The 14,160-nt window shown below is 37.0% G+C and overlaps 1 protein-coding gene across 3 annotated transcripts in view; it reads right to left on the minus strand.

Moving 5' to 3' along the window:
• Positions 1-14,160, minus strand: part of UPF2 (UPF2 regulator of nonsense transcripts homolog (yeast)) — a 137,625-nt gene that overhangs the window by 114,472 nt on the left and 8,993 nt on the right. For all 3 annotated transcript variants that reach the window (XM_012642200.1, XM_012642199.1, XM_012642201.1), the window contains exons 2-3: positions 10,541-10,920; positions 6,130-6,909 (exon numbers count right to left, since the gene is read on the minus strand). In XM_012642200.1, the coding sequence (XP_012497654.1) occupies positions 6,130-6,909; positions 10,541-10,902 (1,142 nt within the window). In that variant the 5' untranslated portion in view covers positions 10,903-10,920. The remainder of the gene's footprint in view (positions 1-6,129; positions 6,910-10,540; positions 10,921-14,160) is intronic.

Below are 14,160 nucleotides of genomic sequence, written 5' to 3' on the forward strand. Positions count from 1 at the left end.
AATATCAGTTCCCATTATGAGCACATCAATGCATGGATTCATTAAATCCAATCTTTTTTCCCCCCAAATCTGGCAAAAGAGGGTCAAATTAGGGTCAAAAATGAGAAATGTGCACTCATTTTCTTATGATTTAAATATATATTAGGCAACATGATTCTACCAACACATTTTTTTTTTGAGACAGGGTCTCCCTCTGTCACCTGGGCTAGAGTGCAATGGCGTCATCATAGCTCATCGCAACCTCAACTCCTGGGCTCAAGCAATCCTCCTGCCTCAGCCTCCGAAGTAGCTGGAACTACAGGCGACAGCCCCTGCACCCAGCCTCTAATCATTATCTTAAACACAGCACTTGGTAAGCAGGACAGGATATCAATGAACAGAATTATGAGTTCTGGTATATACGGAACTTACACATGTAGTCATACATCTTTTCCTTGACCATCTATTTAATATACATTTACTTAACATGTGACCAAATCCAGAGCATGAAGCAAAAACACACCCATCATAGGTGCCTGAACATTCAAAAACACAAGAATCATTTAGAAATTCGAATGAAATTAAAATGAAACATTTTCTAATGTACATACCATGCATGTCAGGGGTTTTTTTAATGTGATGAAGCTCATAGGAAAGGATTTTCAGTTTAATTAAGTTTTTTAGAAAACCTGTGTGAAGAACTAAACATCACACAGCACATTTGACCAAAGAATAACTCTTCTTTACATTAGTATTATAAAAAAAATCTCACCAGATTTTCATGGGAATGTACACTGAAAATATAAGCAAAACCAAGCTGAAATGATGATTCATCACACATCATTTTAATTACCCCCCTTTTAGAAACACATCTATGACATAAAGTTGAACTGAAACCATTCTTTTGAGACTGCCGTAAATCAGAGGTCAGCAAACGTTTTCTGTAAAGGGCCAGACATTAAATATTTTAGGCTTTGCAGACCAGATGGTCTTTATCAAAAGTACTCAACCCTGCTAATAAAGCACAAAAGGAGGCTGGGCGCAGTGGCTCACGCCTGTAATCCTAGCAACTCTGGGAGGCCGAGGCAGGTAGATAGCTCAAGGTCAGGAGTTCGAGACCAACCTGACCAAGAGCGAGACCCTGTCTCTACTAAAAAATAGAAAGCAATGATCTGGACAACTAAAAATATATATATACAGAAAAAATTAGCCGGGCATGGTGGCACATGCCTGTAGTCCCAGCTATTTGGGAGGCTGAGGCAGGAGGATCGCTTGAGCCCGGGAGTCTGAGGTTGCTGTGAGCTAGGCTGACGCCACGGCACCCTAGCTCAGGCAACAGAGTGAGACTCTGTCTCAAAAAGACAAAAAAACAAAAAGAAAAGAAAAGAGAACAAGAGTGAGAGCTTGTCTTGGGGGCTGCGGGGAGGTCATTTAAAGAGAATTAGAGAATACCTAGGAGGTAATGATTTTAGAGTTCTTATAACTTTAGAGCCTCCTTAAATCTAAAGTACAGGGAAATTAACATATTAATAGTGCTTAAACACTACCAATGGATCAAACAAACTACCAGCAGGGCAAGGTACAACTCACCTGCAAGCAAAGTGAAAGTAAAAGCAACACTATTTAATTTTAGGCTGACTTTTGAATTTTCAATTTTGGTCAATTAATGCCTAATTAATTTGCTTTAATAAAAGAAACTGCTGATTTTATTAACAATGGGGAGAGGAAAAATCTGCATTTTACTTACTTTTTTTTTTGCTAAACTTTAAATCAAATCACTTACTGCTGTTGGACTAAGCATGCAATCATGAAGGTACTAAATTATAGGTGCTGAAAGAGAACTTGCCACCACATTGATCAATTAGGGAGAAAAAAGGAATTAAGACACTTTAAGATTATTCAAACAAGAATTTTGACTTAATATCCAAATTCATTATTTCACTATACTGAAATAAACAAATTCTGTAACATAATTAACATTGTTATGTCTAATAAAATTAAATCATTTCCTCAACCAATTTTTATTAAATGCCAAAAAAATATTAAGTAATAAGACCTCTGCAATATTTCAAAGTACAAACCATTTTAAAGTATACAGTCAGAACACTTAACATAAAGGCAAAACTTACCAAAAAGTAAAGTTATTAACTCCAAATTGGCAAATACTACTAGATATTTTAAAACGTGTAAATATTAATTATAAACTCCCCAGATTCATCACTTAAACAAAATGTGTTATAAAAAATTACATTATTTTAAATACAAAATGTTTACAGACTCAAATTTACTAGAATTCACCCAACCCCAGGGTCAGCTGTATTGTGTGCTTACAAATCCACCAGGGGCTTAGAAACATTAGCTATCTAGCAACCATGATACAGGCTCAGATAACCAGAAAAGAACAGTTATGAAAAGTTATATGACTCAATGTTTCATTCAATCACCTCCTTCATTCATTCATTACAGTGTCATTAAGAAAACACCAGATATTTTACTGGTCTAGGTTTAAAAATTGTTTGAATTTTTAAGTATAGACTTTAATGAGTATAGACAAGACTTCACAATCTCTAATAGTGCTGTCTCCCAAGTTTCTTAAAATGACTGAGAGCGTTTAGGATTCCTAGACTGAAAATAATGCAGTGTATCTGACCTCTTAAAAGATACCGAATAAAGTCTTAGAGAAATTTAACTATATAGGAGTCTTAAATATCAGCTAGCTTGGAACTTGGTTTTCTAGCATTATCACACGTAAGAGAAATCTCACTGGGAAAAAATATTGCCCACTATTTATTCCTATGATGTATTAGTACAAAACCCTCAAAACACCTACTGGATAATGACTGGGAGGGAGAAAGTTTGGCAAATGATCATTTTAGCAATACACGTACCCTCTTGGAAGGTAGGAGACTAACATTATTAGGCCAAGTAAGGATTCTGCACTACTCCATTCCGCAGGTCTCTTTTGCTCAGCCATGTATCTGCATCTTTACTACAGAGGCAGCAGAAGTTGAAGCTACCCTAAGGCATGAGTGATTTATTAAGCTGTATACCAATTTTATGGTGATTGAGATTCTCACATCCCCCAAATTATTACACCTAAGTGCTACAGTGCTAAGGTCAATTTATATTACATAAGTAACCTTCTCTAATAACCATGTATTAATGGTTCTGTATCAAAATGGATAAAAGTTTCTAGGGAAAGCCTACAAAGCTATATTCTCAACACCACATCCTGTTCAAACTTTTCATCAATGACTCCAATAATAAAAGAAGAGCTGCTTATCAAAGCTGAATGTGACCAACAGATAAATACTATTAATAATACACATGTCATCAATATTCAAAGTTATCATTAGGCTTACATAGTACACCAAAAGCATCTAAATAAAGCTTAAAAGAGATAAGCAGGTATGTATTTAGGGTTAAAAAGTTATTTCACTAGTTCAAGGTGAAGAACTGGTTTGGCAGCAGTTCACCTGAGAAATTAGGCTTTAGTGCAAAAAAGCCTAACAAAAAGTCAAAAGAATGACAAGGCAGCTATAAAAGCTAAATGCGATTTTAGGTCACAGATATAAGAGAATGCATCAAGTGCCTTCAAGGAAAAAAAAAAAAAAAGGAAATCCTATCTCCAAGTGCCTGTAAAAACAAAGAAATGTATCCAAAACAAAAGTCCTAAGGAGAATGAAGTGTCTGGAAATCAACGGAGCAAAATGGAAGAGCTGGAGGAGGTATACAGCCTGGAGAAGAGGAAAGGGAAACATCGTGGCAGCCTACAAATATCTGAGACACTATCATGGGAATAAGAGGGCATGTGTCCTGTACTAGTGTTTCTCAAACTATCTGTAGTAAAGGGCCAACTTTTTTCCTCAACCACTGCAGACGCTTTCATAAAATACAGTAAGAATATCCTGACAACAGAAAATTGCTATAAAAATTTCTAAATGCTTATCCCCAGTTTCTGTACTTAATTCATTGTGAACATGTAAAGAGTTCACAGACCCCCTCCTCTTTGAGTAGCTTTAGTCCATTCATACCAGAAAAAAGAACTAAATCAAAGGGAATCATTTTATAGGGAGAGTTAAATTTCAGCTTGACATAACAAAGAATTCCTAGCAAACAGGTGTGTCCAACATTGGAATGGCTTTCAAAGAGCAATGAACTCCTCTGAGAGGTATTCAGAGGAAGAATAATCTTACACGTTAATCTGTAAAATGGATTCCCATATTGGAAAGGTGATGATTGGATTAAAACATTGCACAATCTCTCTACTCTCTACAATTCTCTAAGACCAATCAAAAGCAAATACAGGCCGGGCACGGTGGCTCACGCCTATAATCCTAGCACTCTGGGAGGCTGAAGCGGGTGGATTGCTCAAGGTCAGGAGTTCGAGACCAGCCTGAACAAGAGTGAGAGCCCCTCTCTACTAAAAAATAGAAAGAAATGATCTGGACAACTAAAAATATATATATACACAGAAAAAATTAGCTGGGCATGGTGGCGCATGCCTGTAGTCCCAGCTACTCGGGAGGCTGAGGCAGTAGGATGGCTTGAGCCCAGGAGTTTGAGGTTGCTGTGAGCTAGGTTAAGGCCATGGCACTCACTCTAGCCAAGGCAACAGAGTGAGACTCTGTCTCAAAAAAACAACAACAAAAAAACCAAATACATAGGTATACCCTTAAACTAGCCACTAACACCTAATAAACGATTAGCATACTTAGAAACTCAGTTGTGGTGTATTACATAGAATGTATGGACAAATCACTATGTAAATCATAATTAAGAAGCTCTAAATATGTGAAAATTATTAATAAAAGACCCCCATATTCCTTCTCACTATTGATAACATAAACTTTGAGGCCTCTTCAAACGTAAAACAAGGCCCGCTAATCAAAAGCACAAAACAAGGATGACAATCCTTTTTCTTTTTAAGAATCACTGATAACATCATTGCCATCTTAAATTCTCACCTCTTAGTGACTTTCACCCACAGTCTCTACCTTGACCCTGTCCTAACTATACTACTGGCATACACTATTCCGGTCTTCTCTTCTGGCTAAGTCAACCACTTTCCAGTGGTAACTACTTAAACCAGTCCTCTCCTACAAACTTATGAAAATACAAACGGTATTTACTATATAAATTTCTGATCAATAACAATTTCAGATTCTCAACCAGGCAATTTAAACCATCATGAAGTATGCAACCAAATGCTATTGCTATCGCCTCCTTTCTGCACCCCCTCAGCCCTCCCCACAATCCACCTTCCATAAAAATTGACCTAACCAGGCACAGTGGCTCACATCTGTAATCCCAGCACTTTGGGAGGCCAATGTGGAAGAACTGCTTGAAGCCAGAAGTTTGAAACCAGCCTGGACAACTCAGCAAGATCCCTAATCTCTTAAGAAAAAAAATTGACCTAATATCCACAAACTACATCATCTTCTAGCTTGTTGTTGCCTCCTAGGTATAGATACTACTCAGCAGTCTTCAATATTTTGTAATAATCAAAATTGGCCCCTGTATCAGGTCTTTTCACCAATTAACACAGGCTCACTACACTATTCCTTTAGAAATTTAAATGGATGTCCCCAGGAAGAAGGCTCCAGTAAATGCACTTTATAGCTGCATTTACAGAATTTTTTCACCACTTATTTTGCACACTATTTCCCAAAATTCTGATCTGAAATACCACTGATAATGAATGACTTGTTTTCTTAAAAAGAGCAAGTATCAACAGTGACATTAATAACAAAATACAAAACAATGAAAGCAAACCTGTTATAGAGAGGGAACACTGAAACACACAGAAAAAATAGTATTAATAGCAGGTGAGTTAAAGTGACAGAAAAAGAAAATTTACCCCTCAATATTAGGGAATTTTTAAAATCACAGGAAGAAAACATACCCACAAAGCAAAAGTCACCATCTACTCGCTAGATTTCTTTTCAAATCAGACACAAAATCTATTACAGACCCACATTTAAACATGAGTACTTAGACTGTTACACTTTGAAATTTTCCTGGAATGTTAAGAAATCACCTGTAAGGAGCCCTTTTCCATAAGTTCTTTCAGTGGCATGAAGACTTTAAACATTTTTAAGTATGAGCTCCAAAATAAATTCTCAATTCTGAGAAACATTTGAAAATCACCTGTTTTGTCTCTCAGTATTCTGGAGCTCCCTGTGGTCCCTTTTCAGGTGTTTGGTCAAAGACGTAAAGTACTCTTTTAAAAGATTTTGGAAAGGCTGTTGTTTCTCTGGACTAATTATCTCACTAGGAGGAAAACTCAAATTAAATTTCTCGGCAGCACTCTTTACTTTCCTTGGTACCAGTCCAGCAATATCATCTCCACAATGTCGACAGAAACTGATCACCACAGAAACGTGAGTGTGGGATTCCCGATCAGCGTTAATAATATTTTTTAGCTGTTCATAGATTAAGGAAAGACCTTCCTTGTCAGTGAAAATCCCAACTATTGTCAATTCTGCGATGAAACGCAAATCAGTTCTTAACTTGGTAATGTTAGGCGTTTTCTCCTCTTTCCTTGCTTCAAAATGTTTTTTCCAGACCTGAAGAAGTGATGGGGCAAAGTCAGCATAGCGCTGGTGAAAGAGAGAGCACAGGTGCACAGCACAGTTCACGTCAGAGATTTTCAGCTTCGCTTCCACGATAGAAGATACAGCTTCTGCAATGTATTTGCTTAAATTCAGGCCATTAAAATCATGGGACAAGGAATCTCTCTGCTGTTCCGTAATGGTTTTTAATTTCTTGACAAAAGCAGTATTTTTCTTCAAACTTGAGTCCAGGCGGCTAAAGAAATTTTCCTCTGGTCGGTTGTCTGGAGCATTTTGGTTTTTGCTACGAAGTTCCTTTCTTAACTGATGTCGTTCCCAAGCTTCCTGATGAAGCTGAACGGATTCTTCTTTCTCTCTGGATAAGAAACAAACAAATAAATACTCCATATATTTTGAAGCATCACTGACCAATCCCAGAAGAGTAAAAGCCAGTGAAAATATAATCATCCAAGTATCAGAATCCACAAGGAACAAAAGATGCAGAAGGCCCTTTCCCTACACTTAAGGACATTTTACTGGCCAGGTGCGGTGGCTCACGCCTGTAGAAGGCCAAGGAGAGAGGATTGCTTGAGGCCAGGAGTTTGAGACCGACTTAGGCCACAGCAAGACTTCCTTTCTGCAAAGAAGAAAAAACTTAGCCAGGCATAGTGGCACATGCCTGCAGTCCCAGCTACTTGGGAGGCTGAGGCAGAAGGATTGTCTGAGCCCAGGAGTCTGGGATGCAGTGAGCTATGATGATGCCACTGCACTCTAGCCTAGGCAACAGAGCAAGCCCTTATCTTGAGAAAAACAAGAAAAGACATGTTTTTTTTTTTTTTTTGAGACAGAGTCTCGCTCCCTCTATTGTCTGGGCTAGAGTGCAGTGGTGTCAGCCTAGCTTATAGCAACCTCAAACTCCTGGGCTCAAGCAATCCTCCTGCCTCAGCCTCTAGAGTAGCTAGGACTACGGGCAGGGACTACAGGCACATGCCACCACGCCTGGCTAATTTTTTCTGTTTTTAGTAGAGACAAGGTCCTCCCTCTTGCTCAGGCTGGTCTCGAACTCCTAAGCTCAAGCAATCCTTCCGCCTGGGGCTCCCAGAGTGCTAGGATTACAGGCATGAGCCACCACACCTGGCCAAGAAAAGACATATTAATGACTTAAGATAACGAGAGCCCAGTACTGTATACTGATAATACCAACGTGGTAGAGCAAAGGATTTTGAACAACTAGCTTAAAATTAAAACTCATTCAGCCAGCTGGCAAGCTAAACAAATAAAACATGATGCTTAATACAAAAAATATAAAATAATATGCTTGGGAAGGATATAAAACAAATAAAAGCAATGAGCAAATAGGAAAAAAAATTGTCCACAAGAATACTTTAGTTAAAGAATAAGCATTATAAAAGAATGCATTAGAAATGTTCTGAATTGTTAGATAACCTTCCACACTCAGCATTAACCAAACCTTTAACCAAGTACCTTGCTAGGTTTGGGTTCTTAAAAATTCAAGTGTGATTTAGAAAATCTGGAAAAAAACCAGAAGAAAACTATCAGAAAAAAACTCTATAATAAAAAGCTAATAAACTTACTTTATCTTGAAAAGAACAGCTAAAATAGATATATCTATTTTTCCATTAAAAAGAAGGAACAAGTTTAAATTGCAAAAATAGCAAAATAACTTGAACAGGGGTTAGAGGACAGACAAATGATGTATCACTTCGAGGCTTCTGATAAATATGTAACTTTAATATATAAATCTCTAAAAAAGTAGATTTTCATCTTTCTAAGACAATCATCCCTGAGTTACTGCATAATTCCATTATTTTTCCACTAAAAGCTAAAATATGTTAACAGAGAAGTTGTCTCCATCGCTTGGACATTTAAACATCTCTTGTATGTTTCCCAGCCACACAAACACAGGATTAGCAGTGAGAGTACATTTTAAGAAAGCACGTATATGCATTAAATAACTCAATTTTCACCTGTATTGAAAACACTTTAAGATATATAACAAAGCCTTTATGGATAAAATACTATGACACTTTAAAATATTTCAAGGGGCAAATTAGCCAGGCATGGTGGCATGCACCTGTAGTCCTAGCCACTCAAAAGGCTGAGGCAGGAGAATTGCTTGAGCCAGGAGTTTAAGTGCAGTGAGCCATGATCAGGCACTGCACTTCCAGCCTGGGCAACAGAGCAAGACCCTTTCTCTTAAAAAATAAATACTCCAAGTGAAAAAAGTAGGTAATTACTGATCCTGGATAGATGGAGGGGCTCATTCATTACACCATTCTATTTTTGATTATGTTGGAAATTTTCCCAATAAAAAGGTGGGCTTTTGTTTTTTGCTTTTAATTGAGCTCTTTTGATGGGAGGAGAGACAGAGCAAAGTTACTATGAAATTGAATATCTTTATGATTAAAATTTTTTGTTAACTTTTCTTTTTCTTATTCCTTCTTTTTTTAGCACCTTTTTACCACTAGAAATGACTGGAGAAATATGATTAAAATTTTCTTTAAAAAAGTAAAATAAACAAACAGGAAACTCTCAAGAATCATGGTTCTGAAGATTCCAAAACTGGCCACTACTATTGCCTTCCAGACGGAAGCTCCAGTTCCTCATCAAAAGTAGAGGTCCTAAGAAGAACTCTAGTGAGAAAGGTGATGGTTCAGAGATCTATAAAAAGTCATGTTTGCAAACAGTTTTTAAAAATTATATATTTGAAAGAAGTACTCATGCTATTCAACAGTAGTTTTTGCTATCTCATTGGTGTTCTTCCTATGAGGACTGCCTTGTTTTTTACCAGTTTATTATTTACTTGCATAGATTTACAAAATTAAAAATAGATTTAAACAAAGATAATTAGCTTTAAACAGTGGTAGTATCATAGCCAATGAGGTTTATCTGAGGCGTGATTATTGCTAATTGAAAACTTTTCCCAATATCCCGCCATGATGACTTGTATATAGTCAGCATTGGCAATTTTTGACAGTCCCTACGGAGACTGGGAAAAAAATTTTTTTTTAAAATTAAAAAAATAAATAAAGATAAGAACAGGAGGCATTGTGGAATTGTGCTTAAGCACACAGGTTTTAAAGTCAGACTAACAGCTCCACTATTTACTGTGCCCTTAACCTCTTTAAGCTTTATTTTATTAATCTCTTAAGATGAGGACCATAAACTTATTTCATCGGTACTGTCTTAGGGATATATGCTAATATAGTACGTATAGTACCTGATACATAATAAGAACTGAACAAATAGCAGTCACTAAGAACTAAAGATTTTTAACTTTAAAAAATGGATTATTATCATACCATAAAAAAAAGTTTTTAATTCCTGCCAGTCTCACCAAAAAAAAAAAACAAAGTTTTTAAAAAACAAAAACAAGGCTGCCTCAGTGGCTCATGCCTCTAATCTCAGCACTTTGAGAGGTCCAGGTGGGAGGATCAGTTGAGGCCAGGAGTTCAAGTCTAGCCTGGGAAACACAGGGAGACCTGTCTCTACAAAAAATAAAAAAAATCTGCCAGGCATGATGGCACTCGCACGTAGTACTAGCAACTTGGGAGGCTAAGCCAGAAGGATTGTTCGAGCCCAGGAGTACGAGGTTGCAGTGAGCTATAACCGCACCACTGCACTCCAGCCCAGGCGACAAACCAAGAGCCTGTCTCAAAAATAAATAAAACCAAAAAACAAGCATGGTGCAGTAGTGTACACCTGCAACCCCAAATATTCAAGAGGCTGAGGCAGGAGGATTGCTTGACATTTGCACCCAGTCTGGGCAATAGAGAGAGATTCAGTCTCAAAAAAAAAAAAAATCAGATTATTTAATTTAAATAATTAAGGCACCTTAAGCATGACTCTAGTCAGTAAAACTAACAGAACAAGTTACCCCCAACTCTCAAAAAGCTGCACCCAGGAAGTTGTATTTCAAATAACCATTTTTTCTAAAATATACCAATCTTCCCATTCCTTCAACAATTACAATAAAACTGTCTTACTTCATCTGAGCAGCTTCTTCTTCTTGCTGACGTTTCGCCTGCTCCTCTTGCTTCTTTCTCTCTTCCTCTTCATGTTTCTTTTTTTCTTCTTCCTCTTTTTTCTTTGATTCTTCCTCTGCTTTCACCTTTTCTTCTTCTTTTTTCTTGCGCTCCTTCTCTTCCTTTTTTCTCTTATCGTCGTCCAGTCTCTTCTTCTTGTCTTCAGGGGCCTTGCTGACCTCCTTCTTGGCAGTGAGTTTGAGATCGTCTTTTGGCTTCTCCTTGCTGCTCACTGGCCGCCTTTCACCGCAGTCTTTTTCCTTGTTGTTTAGTAAAGAGTCTTTTTCTTCCATATTTGCTGGCTTTTTACGCTCAGCTGGCATTATGTGACCCAGGACAATCTGTAAGAGTGAAAGAATGTCAGTGACTTTTTTTTAGTGATGTGACACTATTTTTCAAACAGAACATATTAATGTAACTTGGCAATTGTGAGAGAGTAAATAAAGGCACGCAAAATGAATACTATTTCCTTGTTAAAATAATTTAATAGTCACATTCCACATCCTATCATTATTAGTTATGCCTATGACTAAGTAGTACTGTTTTTTTTTTTTACTTTTTACAAAGGAAAAATTCAAACAAACAAAAGTAGAGAGTACAGTATAAGGAACCTCCATGTATTCATCACCTAGATTCAACTACAGGGTATCCCAAAAGTCACCATACATAGGGAAAATGGGAAGTTGTAGCTAAATGTACCTTTATTTACATAATATTCATTACAAAATTTTATAGAATTTTTCTTTGTATTTACACTTTTGGGGCAGCCTGTATTATCAACTCCAAAACCTCATTTAATCGTAAATACTTCAGTATGTATCTGAGAACATTTTAAATTGGTTTTAACCCCAGCATTGTACAGTCAGGAAGAGATGCTGGTTCACTATTTCACACAATACTTGATATAAGTATTTCAGCTGGAGAAGGGGAGCATGAGCAAGCTCTCGCCTTAAGTCACAAGCAAAACAGACAATAGTGGACACAAAAACTTCACTGCACTGAGGTTATTATCAAACAGTCAAATACGAAACCTGTTAACTAGACCTTTAATCTCTTCAATGAGTACTAGTCAAAATTTAATTTATAAATAAAAATGATTATAAAATCTGTACATTCTGTGCTATATCTGCCAATACAATACCTATTAGCACAGGGTTTCTAAACTGCGGCAGCATTGATATTTTGGGCAAAATAATTCTTTGTTTTAGGGGGAAGAGGCTATCCTGTGTACTGCAGGAAGTTTAGCAATATGCTTGCCTTCTATGTAGTAGATGCAAGTAGTTTCTCCCCAGTTTTGACAACCAAACATGACTCCAGACATTACTAAATGCGCCCTGGGGACAAAAATCGCCACCAGTTGAAAACCACTGCACAATTCACATGTGGCTACTTAAATGTAAATTAATTAAAATTAAATAAAATTTGAAATTCAGTTTTTCACCACTATCCATATTTCGAGTGCTCAATTCCACAAGCGACTAGTGGGCTTGTGACAGCGGCTACCATATAGGGCAGTGCAGATGTAGGACATTTCCACTGTCACGAGAAATCCTACCGGATAGCACTGGTCTATATAATTAACTGAAAATAAACTCTGGAACAAAAAACTGTATTTCCCAGTGAAATTCTGGATTTTTCTTTTCTAAAAATTTGTTTCTCTACCCGGAACAAACTAGTTTTCTAATATAATTTCTTTCATGGACAGTGCATCCGTTTTAACTCCTAAATTATCTGAGTGACATATACAAGAAAATCAAAATTCTATTTTAGAAGTAGAGCATTACTTAAACTTCCTAGTTTTTTATTAAAAGCTAAAGTATTCTTAAATATTTTTATACATAGTATTCTTAAATATTTTCAAATATAGGCTTTAAATTATAGCACTAAAAACTAGTGCTAAACTAGGTTAGCAAACAAAACATTTACAATAATAAACATTTTATAAATACACAATTTATTTCAACACTCTAATAAAACGTTATTATACAGAAAGACAATCTAGGCCAGTAGAAACACTTTTAAGTAATTTTTAGAGGTATATGCCATAGTCTGTACCTCCTCTCAGCCACTGTTTCCTTTCACTTTTTCTCTTTGACTCCCTTATTTCCCTCCACTCCCATGTTCCATGCATTTATTTTGACAATGACACTGAAAGGCTTTAGTTAACCCCACTGGTGAACTCAGAACAAAAAAAGGCTGTTAGTTCTATTAAAACAATCATCATTAAAATATGAAAAATAACCACTTCCTTATGCACCAAGACAGTATTAGTATTTACATTACCTTAAGTGTAGTTACCAATTCTTATACATTTTCAATTAAATATCCACCTTTAACGTGGATATATCACGTGAAAATATCATGCCCTAAAAGCAAACTTTCAAAGAGAGGATAACAGTAATAGCTACCACTTATCGGTACCATAGTAAACATTTTATATATATTATCTCATTTAATACTGAAATCTTTATGAGGTGGGTACCATTTTCCTATTTTATAAAAGAGTAAACTGAGACTTGACCAAGTAACTTGACCAAGGCCTCCACAGCTGGTGACAGAGCTGGAATCTGAACCCATACTCTTAACCAAAGAATCCTGGGAGTACCAAATTGTGAGATGGAAGACTTGATCATAGACACTGACTATGACAAATCATAGAATTATGAATCTCAAGAGTAGAAAGAATCTCTCATAATGGTATAGCAGTTTTTACATAATGTTTCTAACTTTTACTATACTCTGGCTGAAACGTATAGAGACAAGACTCTGGCAGGGGTGGGGAACTACAGACTTCTCATTTCAAGACTATTCTTTTTCGAACACAAAAGGAGGCAAGAAAAGCTTCATCTTTCTCTGCTGCACCCCTTTTAATGAAAGGATTTGTTCTGTAAAATTTGGATTAGTCAAAATGCCACACTTAAGGACCTCGAAGGCCATATGTGGCCTTAAGGCCCCAGGTTCCCCTTAGGGATATTGATCATTAAGTGCAAAAAAATATTTTATATAGATTTCTTATTTTCTGATGTGAAACATCAAGTGACATTTCAGGATTACAAGAAACTACAGTTCTCAGACAATAAAAAAAAGGGTAACAGAACTTATAATTAATGTCCCATTTGTGAAAATAAAATTAAATCTTAGGGGCCGGGCACAGTGGCTCACGCCTGTAATCCTAGCTCTCTGGGAGGCCGAGGCGGGAGGATCGTTTGAGCTCAGGAGTTCAAGACCAGCCTGAGCAAGAGCGAGATCCCATCTCTATTAAAAATAGAAAGAAATTAGCTGGACAACTAAAAATACATAGAAAAAATTAGCTGGGCATGGTGGCACATGCTTGTAGTCCCAGCTACTCGGGAGGCTGAGGCAGAAGGATTCTTAAGTCCAGGAATTTGAGGTTGGTGTGAGCTAGCTTGAAGCCACGGCATTCTAGCCCGGGCAACAGAGTGTGACTGCGCTGTCACAAAAAAAAAAAAAAAGTCAATTTAAAAAAATTAAACTGAGCCGGGCGCGGTGGCTCACGCCTGTAATCCTAGCACTCTGGGAGGCCGAGGCGGGCGGATTGCTTGAGCTCACGAGTTCGAGAC

The sequence above is a fragment of the Propithecus coquereli genome, unplaced genomic scaffold (genome assembly GCF_000956105.1).
Source record: "Propithecus coquereli isolate 6110/MARCELLA unplaced genomic scaffold, Pcoq_1.0 Scaffold177, whole genome shotgun sequence".
NCBI lineage: Eukaryota > Metazoa > Chordata > Mammalia > Primates > Indriidae > Propithecus > Propithecus coquereli.